At 61.0% G+C, this 23,042-nt stretch overlaps 2 protein-coding genes across 11 annotated transcripts; one reads left to right on the top strand and one right to left on the bottom strand.

Annotated features, from left to right (window-relative positions):
• Positions 1–90: 90 nt before the first annotated feature.
• On the bottom strand, positions 91–9,290 carry TK1 (thymidine kinase 1). The gene is made up of 7 exons (XM_079797790.1): positions 9,117–9,290; positions 8,978–9,009; positions 7,744–7,854; positions 4,569–4,662; positions 1,982–2,071; positions 1,573–1,692; positions 91–1,489 (listed from the first exon to the last, which is right to left on the bottom strand). The coding sequence occupies exons 1-7, from the start codon at positions 9,180–9,182 to the stop codon at positions 1,268–1,270; spliced, it is 735 nt and encodes a 244-aa protein (XP_079653916.1). The 5' UTR covers positions 9,183–9,290; the 3' UTR covers positions 91–1,267.
• A 117-nt stretch (positions 9,291–9,407) lies between these two features.
• Positions 9,408–22,059, top strand: AFMID (arylformamidase). 10 transcript variants are annotated; one of them, XM_079797134.1, is made up of 11 exons: positions 9,408–9,530; positions 10,982–11,072; positions 16,575–16,685; positions 16,762–16,810; positions 19,153–19,238; positions 19,325–19,397; positions 19,560–19,660; positions 19,959–20,037; positions 20,153–20,294; positions 20,480–20,584; positions 21,569–22,059. In XM_079797134.1, the coding sequence occupies exons 1-11, from the start codon at positions 9,471–9,473 to the stop codon at positions 21,599–21,601; spliced, it is 930 nt and encodes a 309-aa protein (XP_079653260.1). In that variant the 5' UTR covers positions 9,408–9,470; the 3' UTR covers positions 21,602–22,059. The 10 variants fall into 10 exon arrangements, with proteins under 10 accessions (XP_079653260.1, XP_079653255.1, XP_079653254.1 ...); XM_079797129.1 differs by having other exon boundaries at positions 20,375–20,584; XM_079797128.1 differs by having other exon boundaries at positions 20,366–20,584.
• The last annotated feature ends 983 nt before the right edge of the window (positions 22,060–23,042 follow it).

Genomic DNA, 23,042 nt, shown 5'->3' with positions numbered 1-23,042 from the left:
CTGGCCAGGTCCGGGGTCCTCCACGCCAGCTGACAGCGCTCAGCCCCTCCGGGCCCTTCACCCCCCTCCCCAGCACCCCCCTCTCCCCCCCTGGAGGCCAGGGCCTGAAGCAGCTTCCCCGTTGAGCAATGACAGAGGTAGCTGTCAAAAGAGGGCCCCAGTCATTTCAAAACCCCAGTAACTGCGTGTAGGGTTCTGAGCTACAGCCTCGCTGTGTGACCGGGACCCTGAGCCCACGCGCCCGGGCAGACCTGCAGCCAGGCCCGCCCCACCCGCGGGCACGCGCCTCGTGAGGCGCAGCTGAGCCCGTTTTCTTGGCTCCTGAATTGTCAAGTGTCTGTTTCACAAACAAAACCTGACCCCACAGCCCCAGCTGGCAGCACTGAGCGGCCAGCCGCCGCCTCTTCCCAACTCGGGCCGGGCGCCTGTTCACCCCTTCTGTCCCGAAACCCGTCAGGACAGAAAGGGACGTTCCTCGTAGGACCTGTTCCACACCGTGTCTGTCAGAAAGGGTTGTGGCTAAGAGCAGAACGAGAGGAAGATCCGGAAAGAAACCCCCCACAGGGCACGTCCGTGTCCGCCGTGCACCCCGGGGAATTCCAGGCGGTTAAAGAGAAACGCGCTCCCAGCAGCCAGCACGCTTTAATGTCGGTCATTAACTTCACCCACGGCAACACAGGGCCAGGGCCTGCCCGACCCCCTCCCCACCGGAGACAGCAGAGCCCTGGCCCGAGGCCCGGCGGGGTGAGCGCCACCACGTGACAGAAGCTGTCATTCCGAGAAGGATCCCGGAATAGGAAGGACTCAGCCCCGAGAGAAGCAAGAAGGCACTCGCCCGGCCGTCCCGTCCCCGCGGAGGGAGCGCCGCCTTCGTGTGCGGCGAGACTGGGTGCTGGGCCGGAGCCGCGGCTCCCGGACTGGCCGGTGAGAACAGAAACTCAACGGTGGAAGCCACAGAGAGGGAGGGAAGAAGCCAGCGTCGCAGGTGTCACCACAGCACGCGGCCTGCTCCTCACCCCAAAGGAGGAGGAGCCGCGGCGCAGGGCCGGCTGCAGCCCGGGCGCCACGAGGGCCCGGCAGCTGGGAAGGGAACTGAGACAGGCCGGCGGGCAGGCAAAGAGGGAAACCGGGCTGCGGCCACCCGCCGGGCAAGGGCCTGCAGACGGGGCAAGCCACAGCCGGCGAAGGCTCCCCGGCCGCTTCCTCCTCGGAGAGGCGGCTCAGCGCGCGGGGCAGGTGTCCGCTAGGGGGCGCCCGCACCCCCAGCTCAGTTGGCGGGGCTGCACTGCAGGGTCTGATGAGGGAACAGGGGCTTCCGGGCGCCCACAGCCTCCCCGGGCCTGGCCTCCCCCGGCTTCCCCGGCGCCGGGCAGTTCTCCTTGTCCTCCCCGTCCAGCACGGCGGGCTGACCCGACGGACCCGACGCCTTCCGGAAGTAGCAGAGGCGGCACACGGCGTGGTATTTGTCGGCTCCTCCAATCACCTCGACCTGGGGACACAAAGGGGCCTGGACTGAGCGGGCACAGCACCCCCGCCCCTCCCCCCCCCCCCCCCGGAGAAGCGGGCAGCTACCTCCTTCTCCAGGCCCAGCCTCTTGGTGTAGGCCGCCTCGCGGAAGCACTCCATGCACACGGCGTTCAGCTTCACCACGCTCTCGGCCAGCGGCACCAGGTGCAGGATCGTCCCGAAGGCCTGGACGGGGCACAGGTGTGCGCACCTGGCCGGGCTCGGCCTTCCAATCCCGACTCACAGGCACCGGAGCCAGGAAGCTGCCTGGACCTCGCGCCCCCGCCGCCTCCCCCCGGCCAATGCCGGCCCCTGCCGCGAGGGCACCCAGTCTGGGGGGGACTCACGCCCGGGCACCCAGGAGCGCCCCGCTGAGGCGGAGGAGGCTGGGCTGCCGGTCTCCGTGCACACCTGTGCCTGCCAGGCCTCTTCCTCCCTCCGGGGCCCACCCCAGGACCCAGACCTGGTGCCTTACCTTCCTCTGGAAGGTCCCGTCCAGCGCAGCCACGATGACCGTCTTCCCGGCGTTGGCCATGGTCTCGCTGAACTCCACGATGTCCGGGAACTGGAAAGCGCGGGCGAGGAGTGAGCGCCCAGACCCCCCTCTGGGAGCCCCGGGGAGCCCCTGCCACTGGCCAGCATCGCCCTCCACGCGGACACGTCAGGACAGTCCGTCCTCCCCGGAGGACGCTCCGAGGGGCCTCGGCCCCCCACTCGCGACACTGATGCCCGCAAAGAGCCGGTGCTTCCGCCCGAAGGCTTTGTCCCGCTCACATGCCGCCCCGCCCCCAGCGAACGAGCCTGGGCCCCAGGAGGGCCTTCCCCACGGCCAAGGTAAGGACGGAGCCCGTGTCGGCGGCATTCAGCACCGGTAACCTCGTCGCTGCCATTTATTGCCGTTAGTTTTGTTTGGATTTTAACTAATCCTCATTCAAGGAGCGAGCATATTTTGTCCATTGATTTTTTTTAAAAGGATTTACATTAATAATATATTTTTTAATTGATTTCAGAGAAGGAGAGGGGGAGAGAGAAACATCAATGATAAGAGAATCATTGACCAGCTGCCTCCTGCGCGCCCCCTACTGGGGATCGAGTCTGCAACCGGGGCACGTGCCCTTGACGGGGAATTAAACCATTGACCTCTTGGTTCACAGGTCGACACTCAACACCCGCCAGGCTACAGGTTGCATTTCAAATGGGATTTCAAAGTTCTTAGTGAATTTGGGGCTTTGTTGGTAGATAAAATAATTGCAGTATAGGGACAAGGGAGGAAAGGAGGATGGTGACGAGTTTGCCCACTGGGGTTCCCGGGCAGGTTCCGCCACCGCCCCCACCTGCCGCGAGCTGCTTCCTGAGCAAGGCCCAATGGGGGAGAGAACCCACAGGGGAAATCGGGACGCCGGGAGGTAGGTGTGCACCCCGTCATCAGCTTGCCCAGAGCTGGCTGGCTCCGCTTCCTGCCCTCATGCTGGCACCGAGGCACAAAGGCCACCGGGGACAGGAATGAAGGATGTGACAGCAAATGGTAAAGGCCAGGCGAACAGAGAAGAAATATTTACGCCCTGGCCGGTGTGGCTCAGTGGGTAGAGTGTTGGTCCTCAGACTGAAGGGTCCCAAGTTCAATGCCGGTCAAGGGCACTTACCTTGGTTGCAGGCAATGATTCTCTCTCATCTTTGATGTGTCTCTCTCACATCAATGTTTCTCTCTCTCTCCCCCTCCCTCCTTCCTTCCACTCTCTCTAAAAATCAATGGAAAAATATCCTCAGGTGAAAATTAACAACAACAAAAAAATATTTACAGCACATGACCGAGGGCACTGGTACGTCACATGTGCTAGATGTAGGACAAACCAAGAAAAATGGGGCAAGCCTTAAACGGAGACTTGAATGAAAGAGAAACGCAGTCAGGACAGGATGCACAGCACAGCATCTATCAAAAAGAAACACAGCGCGCCGAAACCGGTTTGGCTCAGTGGATAGAGCGTCGGCCTGCGGACTGAAAGGTCCCAGGTTCGATTCCGGTCAAGGGCATGTACCTTGGTTGCGGGCACATCCCCAGTAGGCCGCCTCCCGGAAGCACTCCATGCAAGAGGCAGCTGATCGATGTTTCTCTCTCATCGATGTTTCTAACTCTCTATCCCTCTCTCTTCCTCTCTGTAAAAAATCAATAAAATATATTAAAAAAAAAAAAAGAAACACAGCGGGTTGTTACAGACCAGTGGTCGGCAAACTGCGGCTCGAGAGCCACATGCGGCTCTTTGGCCCCTGGAGTGTGGCTCTTCCACAAAATACCACGTGCGGGTGCGCACGTACAGTGCGATTGAAACTTCGTGACCCATGCGCCGAAGTCGGTTTTCGGCTCTCAAAAGAAATTTCAATCGTTGTACTGCTGATATTTGGCTCTGTGGACTAATGAGTTTGCCGACCACTGTTACAGACAGATGGTGCAGCAGATACAAGAGGAGCTGGCCCAGCCGGCGTGGCTCAGTGGAGTGTTGATCTAGGAACCAGGTCAGGGTTCGATTCCCGGTCAGGGCACATGCTCGGGTTGCGGGCTCCATCCCCAGTGGGGGGCGTGCAGGAGGCGGCCGATCAATGATTCTCTCTCATCATGGATGTCTCTCTTTCCCTCTCCCTTCCTCTCTGAAATCAACAAAAACATAGTAAATAAATAAATGAATAAATAAATAAAAATAAATAAAAGAGGAGCTGACTGGAAATCCCAGAAATGGAAACTAGTCCTCAAAACCCAGCACCCTGGGTCGCAGTGCCCGGAGAACTTCACAGACGGCTCCTGGCCGGAAACCACGCCGCGAGCGCTCAGGCAGAAGACACACCGAACGCAAACCCGGAGGAATTAACACGAAAGCCCGGCGAGACGCTGTGCTGAGAGCAGCCGGGGCGACCGTGACCTTCCCAGCGGCTACAGGCCTGCAGACGCGTTTCCAAAGGAACAAGGCAAAGGCGTCACCCTACCATCTGCTGCCCAGCTGAACCCAGAGATGAGAAAGGGGGACAGTCAGGGGTTCGAGGAAGGCCGAGGCCAGGACGAGCCAACTTACAAACTGCCCCTCGTCGATGCCGATGACAGCCACGCCCATGGCCTCCTGGGCCACGTCCCGCAGCAGGCAGGCCGGCAGGGCCTCCATGGTGTTCCTGGGGGGAAAGCGGAGGTGAGGCGGCGAGGGGGACCCGGGAGCCCCAAACCAGAGGCAGGACCAGGGGCCGGCGCTGGGACCACCTCTGCTGGCAGGGCAGGCTGCCATGCTGCCTACAGCGTGGCGATGTCTGCACCCACGCAAAGGCCTGTGCGCGGAGAACCGGTTATTCTACCCGCCATTTCACCGCACGCTCAGGACCAGAAATTAGCGGTGCCGTCAAGTGCTTCTCTGCTTCTCCCCGGTGACTCTAGGCAGTGAGTGACCAGGCCCCACGGTGCCATTAGGGGCCAACAAAATGTTTTCATTTCATTTAAAAATCAGAAGAATAAATATAACTCAGCCTTGCCCGGGAGGGGGACCCAGGAGACCCAAACCAGAGGCAGGACCAGGGGCCAGCGCTGGGACCACATGACTCAATGGTTGAGCTCCAACCTGTGAACCAGGAGGTCACAGCTCGGTTCCCGGTCAGGGCACATGCCCCGGGTTGCGGGCTCCATCCCCAGTGGTGGGCGTGCAGGAGGCAGCCGATCCGTGATTCTCTCCCATCAATGATGTTTCTCTCTCTCCTCCCTTCCTCTCTGAAATCAATAAAAACAAATCAAATACATATATGTATACCTCAGTCTTGCATTACATCTGTCTTCACATCAATGCAGTCATCAAACATAATGTGTTTTTTTCCTTTGGATGGAGGAGGAGACCCATGAAGGCCGAGAGCCCCGGGCCCAGGACGGCTGTGGCCTGGCCCGGGCAGAGCTCAGCGGCAGCACGATGACCTAGGATTCCCGCACCCGCTCCTCGGCAGCCCGCACCTGTGTCCCGGGGGAGAGTCCCACCAGCTGTGTGGGCGGCGTGTGGGCAGGTTCCTCTGTGGCCAATGGCACCCACCGCCCGGGAGAGGCGTGCTGTCCTTTGTGCTCTGACTTTTTAAACAGTTTCTGTTTTCCCTACAATGTTCTTTTCTTCTGTTTCCATTTCTGCCTCCTGCGCTAGCCTTCCGAGGGGCGGGCCGTTCCCGAAGGCTCAGCAGTTTGCATTTGTGTTTATGAAAAAACAAAGCACCTGACAGCTGCTGTCACCTTGCCATCACCTACTATTTCCTGCGTCTTAAATGCCCCTCCCCTCCCGAAATGGAGAAAAGCAGAGGCAGGCGGGGAGCGAGCCGGTTCCAGCTTCCGCGAGGGCAGCATGGGAGCGGGGTCACGCCTGCCAAGCACTCGGTCACCGTCGGGTCACAGTCGCCGTCCTGACAGCCCATGTCAGCCTGGACCGTGACACAGCCTGAGCTGGGATTTCACCCCATCGGACCGGCTCAGAGCCGGAACCTCCAATCCCCGCAGTGCTGCCTCCTCTGCTTTCACGGCCCTTCCCGGAGGCGCCCCGTCCTGTGCAGCAGGCGCCCACATTTCCGGGACGAGGACGCAAACGGGGAGGTAAGTGGACCTGCATCAGACGGCATGGCCGGGAATGGCCCTCTGATCCCGGACACTTATCTGCTGCCCAGGACGGGGCAGGAGGGGAACTGAAGGTGACCCCGACCTCAGGTTTCAGACCGAAATGTGCATGGAGCGCGGGCAGAGAAACACAGACCGGGGACCGTGAAGGGGCAAGACCACAGGGAGTGGACGAGGACAGCCCCCTGGAGTTAAAGTAAAAACCAATGTGTCGCCCGGCCGGCGTGGCTCAGGGGTTGAGCACCAGCCTATGAACCAGGAGGTCACGGTTTGATTCCCGGTCAGGGCACATGCCCGGGGTTTCGGGCTCCATCCCCGGTGTGGGCTGTATAGGAGGCGGCCGATCAATGATTCTCTCTCATCAATGATGTTTCTAACTCTCTCTCCCTCTCCTTTCCTCTCTAAAAATCAATAAAAGTATATCTATATATATATAAAAGCCTAAGTGACCGTTACAACTGGTTGACCAAATGACCTATTGACAGGTCACTATGACGCACACTGACCACCAGGGGGCAGACACTCAATGCAGGAGCTGCCCCCTGGTGGTCAGTGCGCGCCCATGGTCCCTCCCCCGACCCAGCCGCAATCGGCCAGGATTGGGACTGGGTGAGACGCCCTGATCAACTCAATCGCCAGGCAGGCCGAGGGACCCCACCCGTGCACAAATTCGTGCACCGGGCCTCTAGTTTAAAAATAAATGAAAAACAACAACAAAACCCAAAATGTAGGCCAAACAAAACCAGCTCGCAGCCTCTGCACAGGTGTCAACTCCAGAGCAGGGCTCTCAACCTTGGCAGGCGCTACGGACGACAGTGGCGGGTCCTTGTGGCGTGGGGGCCGCCCTATGCCCTGAGCATTGCAGGATGCCCAGCAGCACCCCTGGCCTCTGCCCACCAGATGCCAGAGGCATGCACCCCCCTCCAGTTGTGAAAAGTGAAAACATCCCCAGGCATTGCTAAATGGACTCTGGGGGGCAGAATCGCCCCCAGTTAAGAACCACAGGGTGCCCTGACCAGTTTGGCTCAGTGGATAGAGCATCGACCTGCAGACTCGAGGGTCCCGGGTTCGATTCTGGTCAAGGGCATGTACCTTGGTTGCGGGCACATCCCAGGAGGCAGCTGATTGATGTTTCTCTCTCATTGATGTTTCTAAATCTCTCTCCCTCTCTGTAAAAAGTCAATAAAATATATTAAAAAAAGAAAAGAATGCCGAGACCGGTTTGGCTCAGTGGATAGAGCGTCGGCCTGCGGACTGAAAGGTCCCAGGTTCGATTCCGGTCAAGGGCATGTACCTTGGTTGCGGGCACATCCCCAGTAGGGAGTGTGCAGGAGGCAGCTGGTCGATTTTCTCTCTCATCGATGTTTCTAGCTCTCTATCTCTCTCCCTTCCTCTCTGTAAAAAACCAATAAAATATATTTAAAAAAGAAAAAAAAGAAAAGAACCACAGGCTAGAGGCCCGGGAAAGGCCTCGTCCCAGGCTCCCATGCCAGGCGTCAGCCTTCTTAACCGTCCCACTGAAGGCTCTGACAGCATGCTCCGTGCCGTGCAACCTCACGGGGCTCCTCAGGTGAGGCGTCAGGAAGGACGGGGGTGGGGGTGGGGGTGGGCGCGGGACTGACCGGTCGTGCGTGGAGAACTTGCTGCTGTACCGCGTGTCCTTGGCGTATTTGATCACCAGGCACTTGTACTGGGCAATCTGGAAGCGCTGGACCCGCCTCATGAGCTCAGTGCTGCGAAGGCAGAGCGGCGGTGAGGCCCACGGGCGAGGGCAGAGGGGAGGGCCCGTCAGCCCGGCCAGGCCCCCGCCACCTCCCCCGGCTTACAGACACCCGCTGACTGACGGCCCCAAAGACCGCAGGGTGGGGCGCGGGGAAGGCGGGGGAGGACGAGAGTCCACACCTGAGGGGGATTATGCACTGGGGGCCTGGGGGCGAGGGATGGCTCCGTGTGGTCTGGGAGAGGCTGGAGGGGCACGTCTCTCGGGCATATGGTGGGGTGGCGAAGGCCACGGGCCCGGGAGAGGGGTCCAGACTGCCTTCCAAAATTGGAACTGCCTCCACAAAACCCTTCTGTGCCACAACGGCAGGGCTTTGCTTCTGGGCCCGAGAGTCTACCATCAGCCTCGCCCTTGTGGGCCAGGGATTTGGGCTAGAGCGTCCCCCGGGGCCATAGACAAAAGGGCCAGGGAGCCGGGCCAGTGTGGCTCAATGGTTGGTGATTCCCCGTCAGGGCACATGCTGGGGGTTTCAGGGCTCAATCCCCAGTAGGGGGCGTGCAGGAGGCAGCTGGTTAATACCTCTCTCTCTCCCTCTGCCCTCCTCTATCTAAAAACCAATAAAAACATATTTTTTATACACAGGCCAGGGAGTTTTGAGGGGCTCACTAGCCCCACCTCCTCCGGTTCTATCACAGCTGGGGGGGGGGGGCGCCCTGGGGAGCAGACCCGCGCTGCCTGCTCAGCCTGTGAGCTCGGCGTCTAAGGCAGCCTCCCTGGAGGAGGCGCAGGGGCGCCTTTTAAGACACGGACGCCCCCTTCTGAGCGAGGGGCTGACCTGTAAGCGGGAAGGGACCGGCGGGCAGGGAGGAGAGCCTCCTCCAGGACTACCTCCAGCCCGGCGGGAAGGCAGGGGCGGGAAGGCACCGGGGCGGGAAGGCACCGGGGCGGGAAGGCACCGGGGCGGGAAGGCACCGGGGCGGGAAGGCACCGGGGCGGGAAGGCAGGGGCGGGAAGGCACCGGGGCGGAAAGGCAGGGGCGGGAACGCGGGGTCTGCAGGATGGAGGGAGAGGAGGAGGTCCCAGGGTGGGGAAGGAGGATGAGGTCCTGACCACCCGCCACCCCGCGAGGCCATTACCTTTTTCCTGAGAACATGGGTCCGAGGATCACCTAGGGGAGAAGGAGAGGTCAGTTCGGGGCCCGCTGCGCACGGGCGCTGGGGCACCGGTCCCGCCCCGGCCCCGATCCCGATGCCGCGCGCCGGGCCCCGCCCGCACCTGGATCTGCCCCCGGGCCTTGCTGGGGGAGCCGGGCAGCACGGCGGGCAGGTTCACGCAGCTCATGGCGCCGCGGGGAGCTCGCGGGACGGGGAGCCGCGACCGCCGCTGCGGAAATCGGCGCGGGGCCCGCGCGCCCGCCTTTATCCCCGGCCGCCGGCCAATCAGCGCGCGGCCCGGAGCTGGCGGGAGACTGATCCGCCGCCCGTTCTTCCGAGGGCGGGACCGGCACCGCGTCGCCGGGCTCGGGTCACCGGGGCGGGGCCTGACCTCGCCCCGCAGCCCCGCCCCCCCGCCCCCCCGCCCCCGTGAGCGGGGCGCCGGGCGCTCCCGGCTGTGAGTGGAGACGCGGGGATGGAGGCGCCGCGGGAGGGTCGCCGGGGCGAGGCTCCCTGGAAGAAGATGTCGGGAGAGGTAGGCGGGCTGAGGAGGGCTGGGGCTGCGGGTGTCGCCCGGAGACGGTCCGGTGGAAGTTCTCCGAAGAAGCTCAGACCCCCGCCAGGCCGCTCCCGGGGGCGGGCGCCGTTGGGGGCCAGCTGGGCGCCGGCACCGGGCTCCCCCCCCCCGCCCCCCGCCGCTTCCGTGAGCCCGCGAGCCTCACTTGAGGGCAGAATCACTGAGCCTTGGCCACGCGAACAGCATGGGCACCGGAGCCCGAGGTCATGCGATGCCAGGGAAGGAGGTGCCAGGCGCCCCAGGCTGCGAGGGGCGGGGGGCGCTGCGGGTGCGCGGGGTCAGAAGCCGCCTGTGCAGCGCCTTGTCGGGTTACCATCGATTGCAATGTCCTCGCTAGTTTCCGGCGCCTTAGGTCACGGACGCATCTGAGAGTCTGATGAGTTATGGATCCTGCCCCTAAGAAATCCCATTGTCTACCTCTCTCTCTCACACCCCCACCCCCCACACACACCCCTACAATATCAGAGGACCACAGAAATCCATTGCAATATCACCATCATGCATAACAGCGATGAAGATGATGGTAGCAGCACAGGCTGTGCCAGGCATGGCTGCCAACACCCTGCAGACAATGGCACGTACAGGTGCAGACGGTCAGACCCCGAGAGCCCTGGCCAGGAGCCCTGCTCAGCGGGAAGCGGCGGTAACCGCACCTGAGTGGCTGCCTTACTTGGTTCCCATGCCCTGCGTCTTCTAACCTGGCGAGGCTGCTGTGGTTATGCCCATTGCCCAGATGAGGAAACTGAGGCCCGGAGACTGCGAGTGGTCCAGGGTTAGACAACCTGTAAGCGATGGAGCTTGGATAGCACCTGGCCCAGAGCCCGAGACCTCTCCCTGAATGCCCCAGGCCGGCCTTACCCCTCCTCCTGTGCCTCTGTGCCGTGGTTCCCACCCCCGCTCCTCCTGCTCTCTGGATTAAGCCCGAACATCTCAGCCTGGCGTTCCAGGCCCGCTGTCCGGCAGCCCCGGCTCCCAGCCGCCCTCTGCGCGTCTCAGAACTGACCTCCAGGTCCTCCCTTCCTCGTCACCTCCGCGCTTCCACTGTGCCGTGTCCTCCTGCATCGGGTCCCCACCCTCTCGGGGGAGGTCAACTCCCCGTCACTTTCTCTGCGGGGGCCACCCCAGCGGCCCGGCCTCCCTGGGTCTGAGCGGCTGGGGTTGATCGGGTCACATTGATGGGGCCCGATCTTCATCTTCTCTTTACGGCTGTTTGCTGTATCTGAAGCTCCTAATTATTTGGGGGTCGATGGTGGGGTGGTGGGCAGGGCTTGCCAGGCAGCGGAGGGCAGCTGTGGGAGCCTGAGATGGGGGGGGGGGGCGGTTCTGGGGCAGAGGGGCACCCAGGCGGGAGGGAGGCGGCGCGCTGGGGCGATCGGTCGGAGGTCTGATGGAGCCCGTCTGTCCCGTAGGAGCTGGAGAAGCAGTACAGCCCCAGCAGGTGGACTGTCCGCCGTGGACCCGAGGAAACCCTGAGGACCTACTCAGAGATAGGAATCGAGGGTACAGGGCACCCCTTCCCCGGCCGCTGCGGGTGGACTTCAGCACGTGGCAGTGGTTCAGAATCGGGGGTGGGGGTGGGGGTGGGGGTGGAGCCGCTGCCCAGCCAGCGCTCAGGGCAGTTCCCCAAGCCCGGGCGCTGCCTAAGCCTCCTGGGTGCTCGGGCCCGGCGCCAGGGGGACGCGGGAGGCCCAACCAACCGTGCCCCGCGCCCCTCCAGCCCCACCGGCCATGCCCAGGCCTCAGGCCACACGCCCCGGTGGCACAGGGTGACCGAGTGAGCCAAGCCAGGCCTTTTCTTCATTAAGGACATGGGGGCTCGGGGCCCTGCACGCCGGTGACCGCCGAGGTTGGTCCCCCCGCTGCCTGTGTCCGCAGAGCGCCGCGCTGTGGCTTCGCGCTCCGGGAGACAGCTTCACGGGGCGGCCCCCACCCTCCGCGGGAACGTGGGTGTTGGAGCAGACTGCTCACAGCTCGGGGCGGGGGGACCCAGCAGGAGGCACAGGCTGGGGACCGATTCCCCACAGAGCCGGGCGGAGCGGAGTCCTGGGCTCTTTAGAGCTCCCTGCTGTGCCCAGCTGGGTGCCAAGTACGCCCTATTTGCTCGGTAAATATTTGAGGGCGCAGTGCCCCTGCATGAGTTTGCAGGAAACCTGTTTGTCTGTCTTGCTGGTCTGGAGGGAGACAGGGAGTCACTCAGGAGCAGCAGGCGCTGAGACGAGGCGCTGCCGTGGGCTCGGGCGCTCCGTTAGCCCTGGGTCAGCTCGCAGTCCGCGGCCCTCTTGCTCCGTCCCCACGCCGCTGGCCCGGAGGCGCGGCGGGGGGTGGGGTGGGGGGGCAAGGGGCCCGTTTCACAGAGAGGAGCGTCTCCCTTAGGGCCAGGCGCGTGGGTGGAGCCTGTCTCTTTAAAATGCTGACATTTTGTTCATCGTGGACTTTGGGACATTAATTTTAATTTAAAAAATACATTGCACTTAAATATCACTTGTCTTGTGATTGGTCAGCTCAAGCTGCCATAACACAGCGCCATGGACGGGTGAGGCTCACAGCACAGGAATCGATTTCTCACGGTTCTGGAAGCGGAGAAGTCCAAGCTCAAGGGGCCAGCCAATTTGGTTCCCTGGTGAGGGGTCTCTTCCTGGCCGGCAGCCTCCTGCTCCGTGTCCTCACATGGCAGAGAGAGAGAGAGAGAGAGAGACACTTCCGGTCTTTCTTTTTTTATATATATATATATATATTTTTATTGATTTTTTACAGAGAGGAAGGGAGAGGGAGAGAGTTAGAAACATCAATTAGAGAGAAACATCCATCAGCTGCCTCCTGCACACGTCCTACTGGGGATGTGCCCGCAACCAAGGTACATGCCCCTGACCAGAATCGAACCTGGGACCCTTCAGTCCGCAGGCCTACGCTCTATCCACTGAGCCAAACCGGTTAGGGCTGGTCTTTCTTTCTCTTCTTATAAGGCCACTTATCCCATCACAGGGCCTCCACCCTCGTGCCCTCATCTAACCCTAACCACCTCCCACAGGGGCCGCCTCCAAATACCCTCACATTCAGGGGCACGCTTCACCATGAATTTAGGGGAGGCACCCACATTCAGCCCGTAACAATCTTCATTGCGGAGTGTTTTGGTGCCACCTCCCCACGCTGTGCCCCTAGAAAGTAGGCCCCCCTCCCCCGCCCCAGTCCAGGCCCTGAATGACGAGGTTAAAAACGTTCCCCAGGCTCACAGCAGGTGATGTGTGACCCCCCTGAACACAGCTTCCGGGTCAGAGTGGAGCAGGTGGTGTGTGTGAGGAGCAGAGGGTCGTGATGACAGTCAGAGGGCACCCTGAGTGCCCACCAGCTGGCCTTCGCCCCCACCCTCATCAGTGCTGCCTGTGACCTTGGAGATGGCCTCGTTGGAGTCGAACAGACGGGAGACAGCAAAGCACAGCGAAGGGATGTAAAGCAGGAGAAAATGAAAGAGAAAGTCTCTGCCGAACCAGAAAAACCTCCCACAAAGAGCAAGGAAACCTGTGGGTTGGGTACGGCTGCACATCGCGGCACGCCGCTAGGGATTGCAAAGCCCACGCTTTGACACAGCCAGGCAGCCGCGCCCGGAGCGTCCCTGTGCTCAAGGCGAAGGAGGCCTGTGCTCAAGCCGGAGGGCGCACTGGTCCAGCCGGGCGCACTGGTCCAGCCGAAACCCCCCTGGTGATCAGAGGGAGCATCGGCGTCTGCCAGTCGCCTCTGCCCCGAGACCTTAGGACCAGAGGTGGTTTTGCAACCTGGAGCCAGGCCCCCCCGCGGAAGGTCGGCTCCGGCCTCCAGGCGACCCAGAGGCTGGGCCTTCCTTCCTGATGATGATACTTCAAAGGGACGCCTGCCCGGTCTTTGAGAGACGTTTTCCCAGGTTGTCAAACCGGGTGGAGACGGGTTTAGCTTTATAAAATACTGACATCCATCTCCAAGGGGTAGAGAAACGATTTACAATTCCGTGTAAGGTTCCTGAAGTAACGCTCTAAGGACAGAGAGGGAGGTGGACTGTTTTCCTCTTGTGCAGCCCGGAGTTCATTCATTTCTCTTATTTTTTATCTGAATTCACCCTGAGGCGTCGCCCTATTAACTTGCAGTGGGGGATGGTTTCTTCTAATGAGGAGGTCACCTGATCCCCCATCAAAGGCTGGCTTCCCTCAGGCTAGGGCGCCGGCCGGCCAGGTGATCGTGGGCAGAGAGCAGAGGGAGGTTTTAAGAACTATTTATCTTAAACTTGTTTTACCGAGACTGCCATACATACGTAGTCCTATCTAATAAAGAGGGAATATGCTAATTGACCATCACTCCATCGCAAAGATGGCTGCACCCACAGCCAAGGCCAAGTTCCCATAAGGAGCCTTAATGTGCAATCAGCAGGGACCTGAGGCTACGCCCTCCCCCTGCTGGGTCCCGTGGGGCTTGTCAGGGGACCTCAGGCTGTGTCCCCCACTGGGCGGGGCTTGACGGGGGACCTCAAGGTGCACTTCCCGTCCTGGTGCTGGGCTAGGGGACCTCAGGCTGCTCCCCGCGCCCCAGCACCAGGCCAGGGAACCTGAGACTGCACCCCCCTGCCTGGCAGGGCTTGATGGCGGACCTCAGGCCATGCCCCCCACCCAGCGGGGCTTGAGAGGGGATCTCAGGCCATGTCCCCCACCTGGCGGGGCTTGACGGGGGACCTCAAGGCACGCCCCTTGCCCCGGTCTGGGCTGGGGGATCTCAGGCCATGCCCCCCCCCGTCCTGGCGCCAGGCCAGGGGACCTGAGGCTACCACCCCTGCCCGGCGGGGCTTGACAAGGGTGGGACTGGCCGGGTCTGGATCTAGCCCAATGGTGGGGGGGGGCGGCTGAGTCTGGGTCATTTTGAGGCGCATGTGGGTGAGCAGGGACTTGACTCTGGGTCCCGTGATGCACCCCAGACTCTGACAGGGGGAAGGTTTTCATATACATTTTACTAATTTTCTTTCATCTCTGAGACTTCAATTATAGAGAAAGGGCAAATAGCAATATTAAATTATTTCCTCTAATCCCCCTTTTTTTAAAAAATATATTTTATTGATTTTTTTATAGAGAGGAAGGGAGAGGGATAGAGAGTTAGAAACATTGAAGAGAGAGAAACATCGATGAGCTGCCTCCTGCACACCCCCTACTGGGGATGTGCCTGCAACCAAGGTACATGCCCTTGACCAGAATCGAACCTGGGACCCTTGAGTCTGCAGGTCGACGCTCTATCCACTGAGCCAAACCAGTTAGGGCTCCTCTAATCCCCTTTTAATGTGCATGAATTTCGTGCACCGGGCCACTAGTCTATAATAATAAAAGCATAATATGCTAATTAGACCGGACAACCTAATGACCTTCCGGACGTCATTCCAGACGTCCTTCAGGTCGAAGCCGCGGCAGTGGGGGCCAACACAGAGGTGGTTAGGGGTGGTGAGGCAGGCAGGAAGAGCGGTTAGGGGTGATCAGACAGGCAGGCAAGCAGTTAGGGGCGATGAGGCAGGCAGGCGAGCGGTTAGGGGCAATGAGGCAGGCAGGCAGAGTGGTTAGGGGTGATCAGGCAGGCAGGCAAGCAGTTAGGGGCGATGAGGCAGGCAGAGTGGTTAGGGGAAATGAGGCAGGCAGGCGAGTGGTTAGGGTGATCAGGCACGCAGGCACGTGAGTGGTTAGGAGCCAGCAGCCCCAGATTGCGAGAGGGATGTCCAACTGCCGGTTTAGGCCTGATGCCTGCGGGATTGGGCCTAAACCGGCAGTTGGACGTCCCCCGAGGGGTCCCAGATTGTGAGAGGGTACAGGCTGGGCTGAGGGACAGCTTTGGGTATGAATAATAGACGCCCCATGTTTGCTTTTTCACAAAAGGAAGTTTGTAATAAGTCTTTCCTCGAAGCCCTCCCGTGTTCCTGCCGTTGGGTATTCACGCTCTGGGGGACCCGGGGGTGTCTCAGTGGGGTGGGGAGGACCCGGGGTGTCTCAGTGGGGTGGGGAGGAGACTCGGCTCGGGATTCCGGATGAGCTGGGGAAGGGGAGCCAAGAGGACGGACCAGGATGTGGTTTTCTGGTCCTAAGCAGCTGGCGTGACTTGTGTGAATAAATTAACGCGCAGCCAGAGGACGAGACACTAATGAACTGTGTTGGTTTTTTTAAAGGAAAGAACGAGGAAGCTCTGGGTACTGACAGGGAAGGCGCTCCAAGAGATCTTTAACGAAACAGGCAGGGCCGCACGTACTTAACCCGCTGCCATCTGGATGAAAGGCAGCGAGATCCTCTGTCTGTGTTCCGACCGCGGTCGCCCTGGCAGCGGGCGGGGACATTTTGCTCAGAAGCCTTTTGTGTGTATTTTTAACGGTATTGTAACTGCTATTTCCTCATAGGAAAAGAACGGTGGCATTCACTTATCTTTTAAACGGATGCTCAGCTAGCGCAGAACTTTCACAGTGAAATCCCTCTGAGCCTGTCCACGGCGTGCAGAGTGTGATACAATTCTTAAGATTCAGCTCCCACTCCGTGCAATCGAACTGCTCCACTTCACAAAGTCCCGTGGTTCTAATCAATTGAAACGCGTTTAATTACCAAAAGACCCTTCTGCTCAGCGCGTCCTGCGGAGGGGCCTGGCCCCACGTGGCGCGTGGACAGCCGGGAGCCTGTTTGGTTCTAGCGGTTAGATCCTTGCAGGCTCTCTGAGCAGTGGTTGCTCGAAGCGTTATTTTATTTTATTAAAATACATTTCATTGATTTCAGAGAGGAAGGGAGAGGGAGAGAGAAACATCAATGATGAGAGAATCATCGATCGGCTGCCTCCTGCACGCCCCCCACTTGGGGATCGAGCCTACAACCCAGGCCTGTGCCCCGACCGGGAAACGAACTGTGACCTCCTGGTTCATAGGTCGACGCTCAACCCCTGAGCCACATGGGCCGGGCAGCAAAGAGGCTTTTAGCTCAAAGGTTTCCACCCGAGCTGTGCTGACAGCCTTGTCTGTTTCCGAGACAGCCACCAGGAGGGCCCGGACCTCGCGGAGGAGCCTGCTGGACGTCCCCTACGGAGCCGGGGAGGGCGAGACACTGGACGTCTACTTCCCCGAGGCGGCGGCGGCGGCGGATGGTGAGCGGTGTGAGCGGGGACCTGGCGCCTCGCGGAGCCCTGGGAGCCGGCCTCAGCCCCGCGCTCTGTCTTACAGCCTGGCCGCTCTTCGTGTTCCTTCATGGAGGATACTGGCAGAGCGGAAGGTGGGTCCGCAGAGGGGGGGGAGCAGCGGCCAAGGGAGAGGCACCTTTAAAAAATATATACAGCCCTGGCTGGTGTGGCTCAGTGGATAGAGCGTCGGCCTGCGGACTGAAGGGTCCCAGGTTCGATTCCGGCCAAGGGCACATGCCTGGGTTGCAGGCTCAGTCCCCAGTGGGGGGCAGGCAGGAGGCAGCCGATCAATGATTCTCTCTCATCATTGATGTTTCTATCTCTCTCCCCCTCTCCCTTCCTCTCTAAAATCAATAAAATATATTTAAAAATAGCCCTGACCGGTTTGGCTCAGTGGATAGAGCGTCGGCCTGCGGACTCAAGGGTCCCAGGTTCGATTCCGGTCAAGGGCATGTACCTTGGTTGCGGGCACATCCCCAGTAGGAGGTGTGCAGGAGGCGGCTGATGGATGTTTCTCTCTCATTGATGTTTCTAGCTCTCTATCCCTCTTCCTTCCTCTCTGTAAAAAACCAATAAAAATATATTTTAAAAATATATATATATATTTAAAAATAAAAAATAAAAATATATATATATATATTTAATTGATTTCAGAGAGGAAGGGAGAGGGAGAGAGAAACATCAGTGATGAGAGAGCATCATGGATCAGCTGCCTCCTGCAGGCCCCCCACTGGGGATGGAGCCTACAACCCGGGCATGTGCCCTGACCGGGAATCGAACCGTGACCTCCTGGTTCTTAGGTCATCGCTCAACCCCTGAGCCAGCCGGCCGGGCGGGAGATGCATCCCTCACCCTCACGTGTTCATGTTATTAGTTTGTTTATTTATTTACCAGCCTTCCTGAGGATAATTTTCCCACTGATTTTGAGAGAGAGAGTGGGAGGGTGGCGGGGGAGAGAGAGACATGGACTGGTCGCCTCCTGCACAGGCCCTGACCGAGGCCGGGGAACAAACCTGCAACTGAGGTCCAGGCCCGGACGGGGAGTCGAAGCCTCGGCCCTTCCTGCCGTGGCCGACGCTCTAACCGTGGAGCCAGCCGGCCGCGGCACTAGGACAGTGGTCGCACCTGACCCTTCGCCCGGTGACGGTCTCTGCGTGTCTGACCCCCCTCAGGTCTCACAGAGGAAGGGCTGGCGAGGATGCGGAAGCCCGGCTGCGGGGTTAAGGAAGGCCCCAGCCGAAACCGGTGTGGCTCAGTGGATAGAGCGTCGGCCTGCGGACTGAGGGGTCCCGGGTTCGATTCCGGTCAAGGGCATGTACCTTGGTTGCAGGCACATCCCCAGTGGGGGGTGTGCAGGAGGCAGCTGATTGATGTTTCTCTCTCATCGATGTTTCTAACTCTCAATCCCTCTCCCTTCCTCTCTGTAAAAAATCGATAAAATATATTATATTAAAAAAAAGCCCCATGGCGCTCACGTGATCAGCAGGCTCAGAGCCTGCCTCCTCCCGCCACGAGGCTCAGGGGGACAGGGGCGGCTCAGAGGGGACAGGGGCGGCTCAGAGGGGACAGGGATGGCTCAGAGGGGACAGGGATAACTCAGGGGGGTCAGGGGCGGCTCAGAGGGGACAGGGGCGGCTCAGAGGGGACAGGGATGGCTCAGAGGGGACAGGGATAACTCAGGGGGGTCAGGGGCGGCTCAGAGGGGACAGGGGCGGCTCAGAGGGGACAGGGGCGGCTCAGAGGGGTCAGGGGCGGCTCAGAGGGGACAGGGGCGGCTCAGGGGGGACAGGGGCGGCTCAGAGGGGACAGGGGCGGCTCAGAGGGGTCAGGGGCGGCTCAGGGGGGACAGGGATAACTCAGGGGGGTCAGGGGCGGCTCAGAGGGGACAGGGGCGGCTCAGAGGGGACAGGGATGGCTCAGAGGGGACAGGGATAACTCAGGGGGGTCAGGGGCGGCTCAGAGGGGACAGGGGCGGCTCAGAGGGGACGGGGATGGCTCAGAGGGGACAGGGATAACTCAGGGGGGTCAGGGGCGGCTCAGAGGGGACAGGGGCGGCTCAGAGGGGACAGGGGCGGCTCAGAGGGGACAGGGATGGCTCAGAGGGGACAGGGATAACTCAGGGGGGTCAGGGGCGGCTCAGGGGGGACAGGGGCGGCTCAGAGGGGTCAGGGGCGGCTCAGAGGGGACAGGGGCGGCTCAGAGGGGTCAGGGGCGGCTCAGAGGGGTCAGGGGCGGCTCAGAGGGGTCAGGGGCGGCTCAGGGGGGACAGGGGCGGCTCAGAGGGGACAGGGGCGGCTCAGGGGGGACAGGGGCGGCTCAGGGGGGACAGGGGCGGCTCAGGGGGGACAGGGGCAGCTCAGGGGGGACAGGGGCGGCTCAGAGGGGATGGGGGGGTGGCCGAGCTGCCCCGGGGTCACTCTGTGTCTCTCTGCAGTAAAGACCAGTCGGCCTACATGGCGGGCCCCCTGACCGCGCGCGGAGTGGCCGTGGTGGTAGTGGGTTACACCCTGGCCCCCAAAGGTAAGGCGGTGGCCCTGCAGGCGTGGGGGCCGGTGGCTGTGCGGGGAGCGCGCCCCTCGCTGAGCCCGCCCTGCGCGCTCCCACAGGGACCCTGGACCAGATGGTGGACCAGGCGGCCCGGAGCATCGCCTTCGTGCAGAAGCGGTTTCCGTGCAATGAGTGGGTGTCGCCACAGCTGACCTTTGGGTGGTGACGCGGGGGGGCTGGGGGGCGGCGGGGGCACGGGATTCAGCCATTCAGCCCCTTCGATGCAGCCCCGCTGCCCTCTGGCCCGTGGAGCGGAGGACAAGCAGCGACGCGGCTCTCGGTCCGGCCCTCCAGGGGGATTTACCTGTGCGGACACTCGGCCGGGGCCCACCTGGCCGCCATGATGCTCCTGGTGAACTGGCCCACCGAGCGGGGCGTCACGCCCAACCTCAAAGGTTTCCGTGGGGCCGGCAGCCGCCCCTCCCCTTTCCCCTCCCCTTCCCCCTCCCCCACGGGGCCTGAGCTGGGGGCCTGCGCTGGCTGCTGACCTGGGGGCTTGGAGGCTGTGAGCCCGGCCTGCTTGCTGCTTCTTGGTCCCCTATTCTGGTCCCTCTCCCCCTCCCCCTCCTGTCCCCCCCCCCATCCCCGCCCCGGGTCCTGGGCTGGCCCCGTCCTGCCCACGCAGTGCCTGCACAAGGCCTGGTCGGGGTGGGTGGCCCCCTGCCACGGGCCCCCGGCGGTCTCTCCCTCCAGCCTTCTTCCTGATGAGTGGGGTCTACGACCTGGGGCCCATCGTGCACACCTCTGTGAACGCCCCTCTGCGCATGACCCCGTGAGTCCCCCCTCCCCGCTGGCTGGAGCCCAGGAGAGGTGCAGGGGGAGGCAGGGAGGGTGCGAGGAGAGTGTGAGGTTCCTCTCCCCTTGACCCCCCTCCCACCGCGCACCAGGGAGGATGCTCGGAGGAACAGCGCACAGTGGCACCTGGAGGCGGCGTCCGCGAAGCCCGGGGGTCCAGCCTGCCCCGTGCTGGTGATCGTGGGCCAACACGACAGCCCCGAGTTCCGCAGGCAGGCCCGGGAGTTCTTCCAGGTACCGGCCGCTGCCCTGGGCTGCAGGGCGCGGGGCAGGCGTCTCCCATCCTGCCCTGGGTTTCACCCCAGGCGCCCCAGACCACCCATCGCTGCGTGCTGAGCACCTGCTCTGGGCCAGGCCCAGGGGGAGAGCCCCTCTCTCCTCTGCCCGCTGCGTGCTCCCCGCCTCCCTCCTCCCGCCAGACCCTGTGCCGAGGCGGGCGGCGAGCCTCCTTCGAAGACATCCCGGACGTGGACCACTTTGAGATTGTCTGGAAGCTGACGGAGCGGGACAGTGTGCTCACCCAGGTGGGGCGCAGCCCTTCCCTGGGGGCGGCGCGGGCCCTGCCCTGCCGGAGCCCCTGCCTGTGAGTGGAGGGGGCAGCGCGGAGCAGCGGGGCCTGCTTGTTTGTCGCCCAGGAGATGGGGAGGCCTGGCGACAGGAATCGAGTGCCATGCTTGCCTCCTCCGCTTAACTTTATGTTTTTAAAATTGTAATTGATTTCTGAGAGGAAGGGAGAGGGAGACAGAAACATCAGTGATGAGAGAGAGTCATGGATCGGCTGCCTCCTGCACGCCCCCCACTGGGCATCAAGCCTGCAACCCAGGCCTGTGCCCTGACCAGAATCAAACCGTGACCTCCTAGTCCAGTGGTCGGCAAACTCATTAGTCCACAGAGCCAAATATCAACAGGACAACGACTGAAATTTCCTTTGAGAGCCGAACACCGGCTTCTGCGCATGGGCCACGAAGTTTCAATCGCACTGTACGTGCGCGCCCACACGTGGTATTTTGTGGAAGAGCCACACTCCAGGGGCCAAAGAGCCGCAGTTTGCCGACCACTGTCCTAGTTCATAGGTCAATGCTCAACCACTGAGCCGTACCAGCTGGGCTTAATTTTATTTTCCGATTAGAGTTGCATTCACTATTACTTTATATTAGTTCCAGGTGTACAGCATAGTGGTTAGACAAGTATATACTTTGCAAAGTGACCCCCTGTTAAATTTGGATTTTGTAATTTTTACATATCCCGAAATAATGCTTTTGGATTTCTTTTCAATGGTTTAAAACATAAAGCCTTTGTTGGCCCGTGGGTCACACGGGGTGAGTGGGCTTGAGGTGGGAGCCTCGTTAGAACATTTCCGACGGGAGGTGGGGAACACGCGTCAGGTGGGGAACGCGCCTCGGCGCGTCTCTGTGCCCCCTCAGCAGCCCTGCCCCTCGTCACATTCCTCCCGAGAGCCTCCGAGGGCCTCTCCGATGCCAGGGCCGCGTCTTCTCTTCCTGCTGCAGATGATTTTGAAAACCATCTTCCAAGAGTGCTGATGGGCCCCCACCCCCAGCCGGCGTGCCGCCAGCGTGCACCCGACCTGCGAGTCTTCCGCAAAGGGCCTGATCGCTCCCCTCACCAGCCTCCGCTTCCCGGGTGCCCTGTAGCCTCCATCTGTCCACCCGCCCTGGCGAGAGCCCAGTCCTCCCCCCCCCCCCCCAGCTCTGAGCAGGAATCCACGGCTCCATGGCCACGCCCCGGTCGGAATCCAGCTGCTGCGGGGACAGGCCAGCCCAGGGCAGCGCCGCGTGATGCCCAGAGCGCCTCTCGCCAAGTCTGAGCCCGCCGCCTGCTGAGAAAGGAGGCGGGAATGACAGCGCCCACCTTCATACACGGACTTCCGCTCGCTGCCCACAAACCTTTTAAAACCAATCAGAAAAGAGTATTCTTTCGTGACATGTAAAAATGGTATAACATTCAGATGTTCGTATCCATAAATAAAGTTTTATCGGCACCCGGCTACGTTCATGCGTTTAGGAATTGTCTGTGGCGGTGTTTGAGCGACGAGGGCCCAGTTGGGTGGCTGCCAGAGACTGGGTGGCCCCCAAAGCTAAAATAATTACCATCCGGCTCTTTTCGGAAAAGTTCGCTGCCCCTTGTGCAAGAGCTCCCCACACCACTTCTGCCTTTTGCGTCACTCCTTGGTCCACTCGGTCCTGGCTCCACCTGACATGTGGGTCTGCCCTGGAAACCCTGGAATGCTAGCCTCGGGGTAACACCTTGACCGTGACCGGACAGTGACACCCACAGGTGAGCAAGCTTCCTCTGCCTCTGCCCCCCCCCCCCCGCCTCCTCCCGCCCCAGGGGAGTGTGCAGTCCCCCGGGAGCCAGCTGTGTCCAGCTGCCACCCACTGCACCCCACCACCTCCCTGCCCCACTCTGAATAGCTTGCAGTTCAAGAATGATTGATCAGCTCTGGCCAGTGGTGCTCAATGGTTAGAGTGCATTAAAATGTTAAATTCACATTTGTCCTAAAAATCCACTTTTAGAAATCTAGCCCCTGGAAGCAAAAGTACCAGAACACAAGGATACTCATACAAAGTGTTTCCTGCCGTGTTATTTACAAGTAGAGGCCCCGTGCACAAATTCATGCGTGGGTGGGTCCAGTGGGCCCACCTTGGTGCCGATTGGCCGGGCAGGCCAGGAGGAGGGGCCACGGGCGGTTGGCCAGCTGGCCCTGCCCCCTGGTGGAACTCCCGGTGGAGGGGGCAATTTGCATATTAGCCTTTTATTAGATAGGAATGGTACAGAATTAGCCACCTGAAGGCCCGTCCATAGGGGCCTGCCTGAGCATAGTCTATTGACCTGGAGGGATGTCTAGTTCTGGAGGAATTCTGATGGAAAGGCGGGAACCCAGCTCCGAGGGTCCATTTCTAGGCCTCAGTGAACATCTTTTCCCTGGAGGATGCTCGGCCTAGGCACACATTCCAACCCAGC

The sequence above is a fragment of the Cnephaeus nilssonii genome (assembly GCF_951640355.1).
Source record: "Cnephaeus nilssonii genome assembly, chromosome: 19".
Classification (NCBI taxonomy): Eukaryota; Metazoa; Chordata; class Mammalia; order Chiroptera; family Vespertilionidae; genus Cnephaeus; species Cnephaeus nilssonii.
This window is presented reverse-complemented; position numbering and strand designations above follow the sequence as displayed.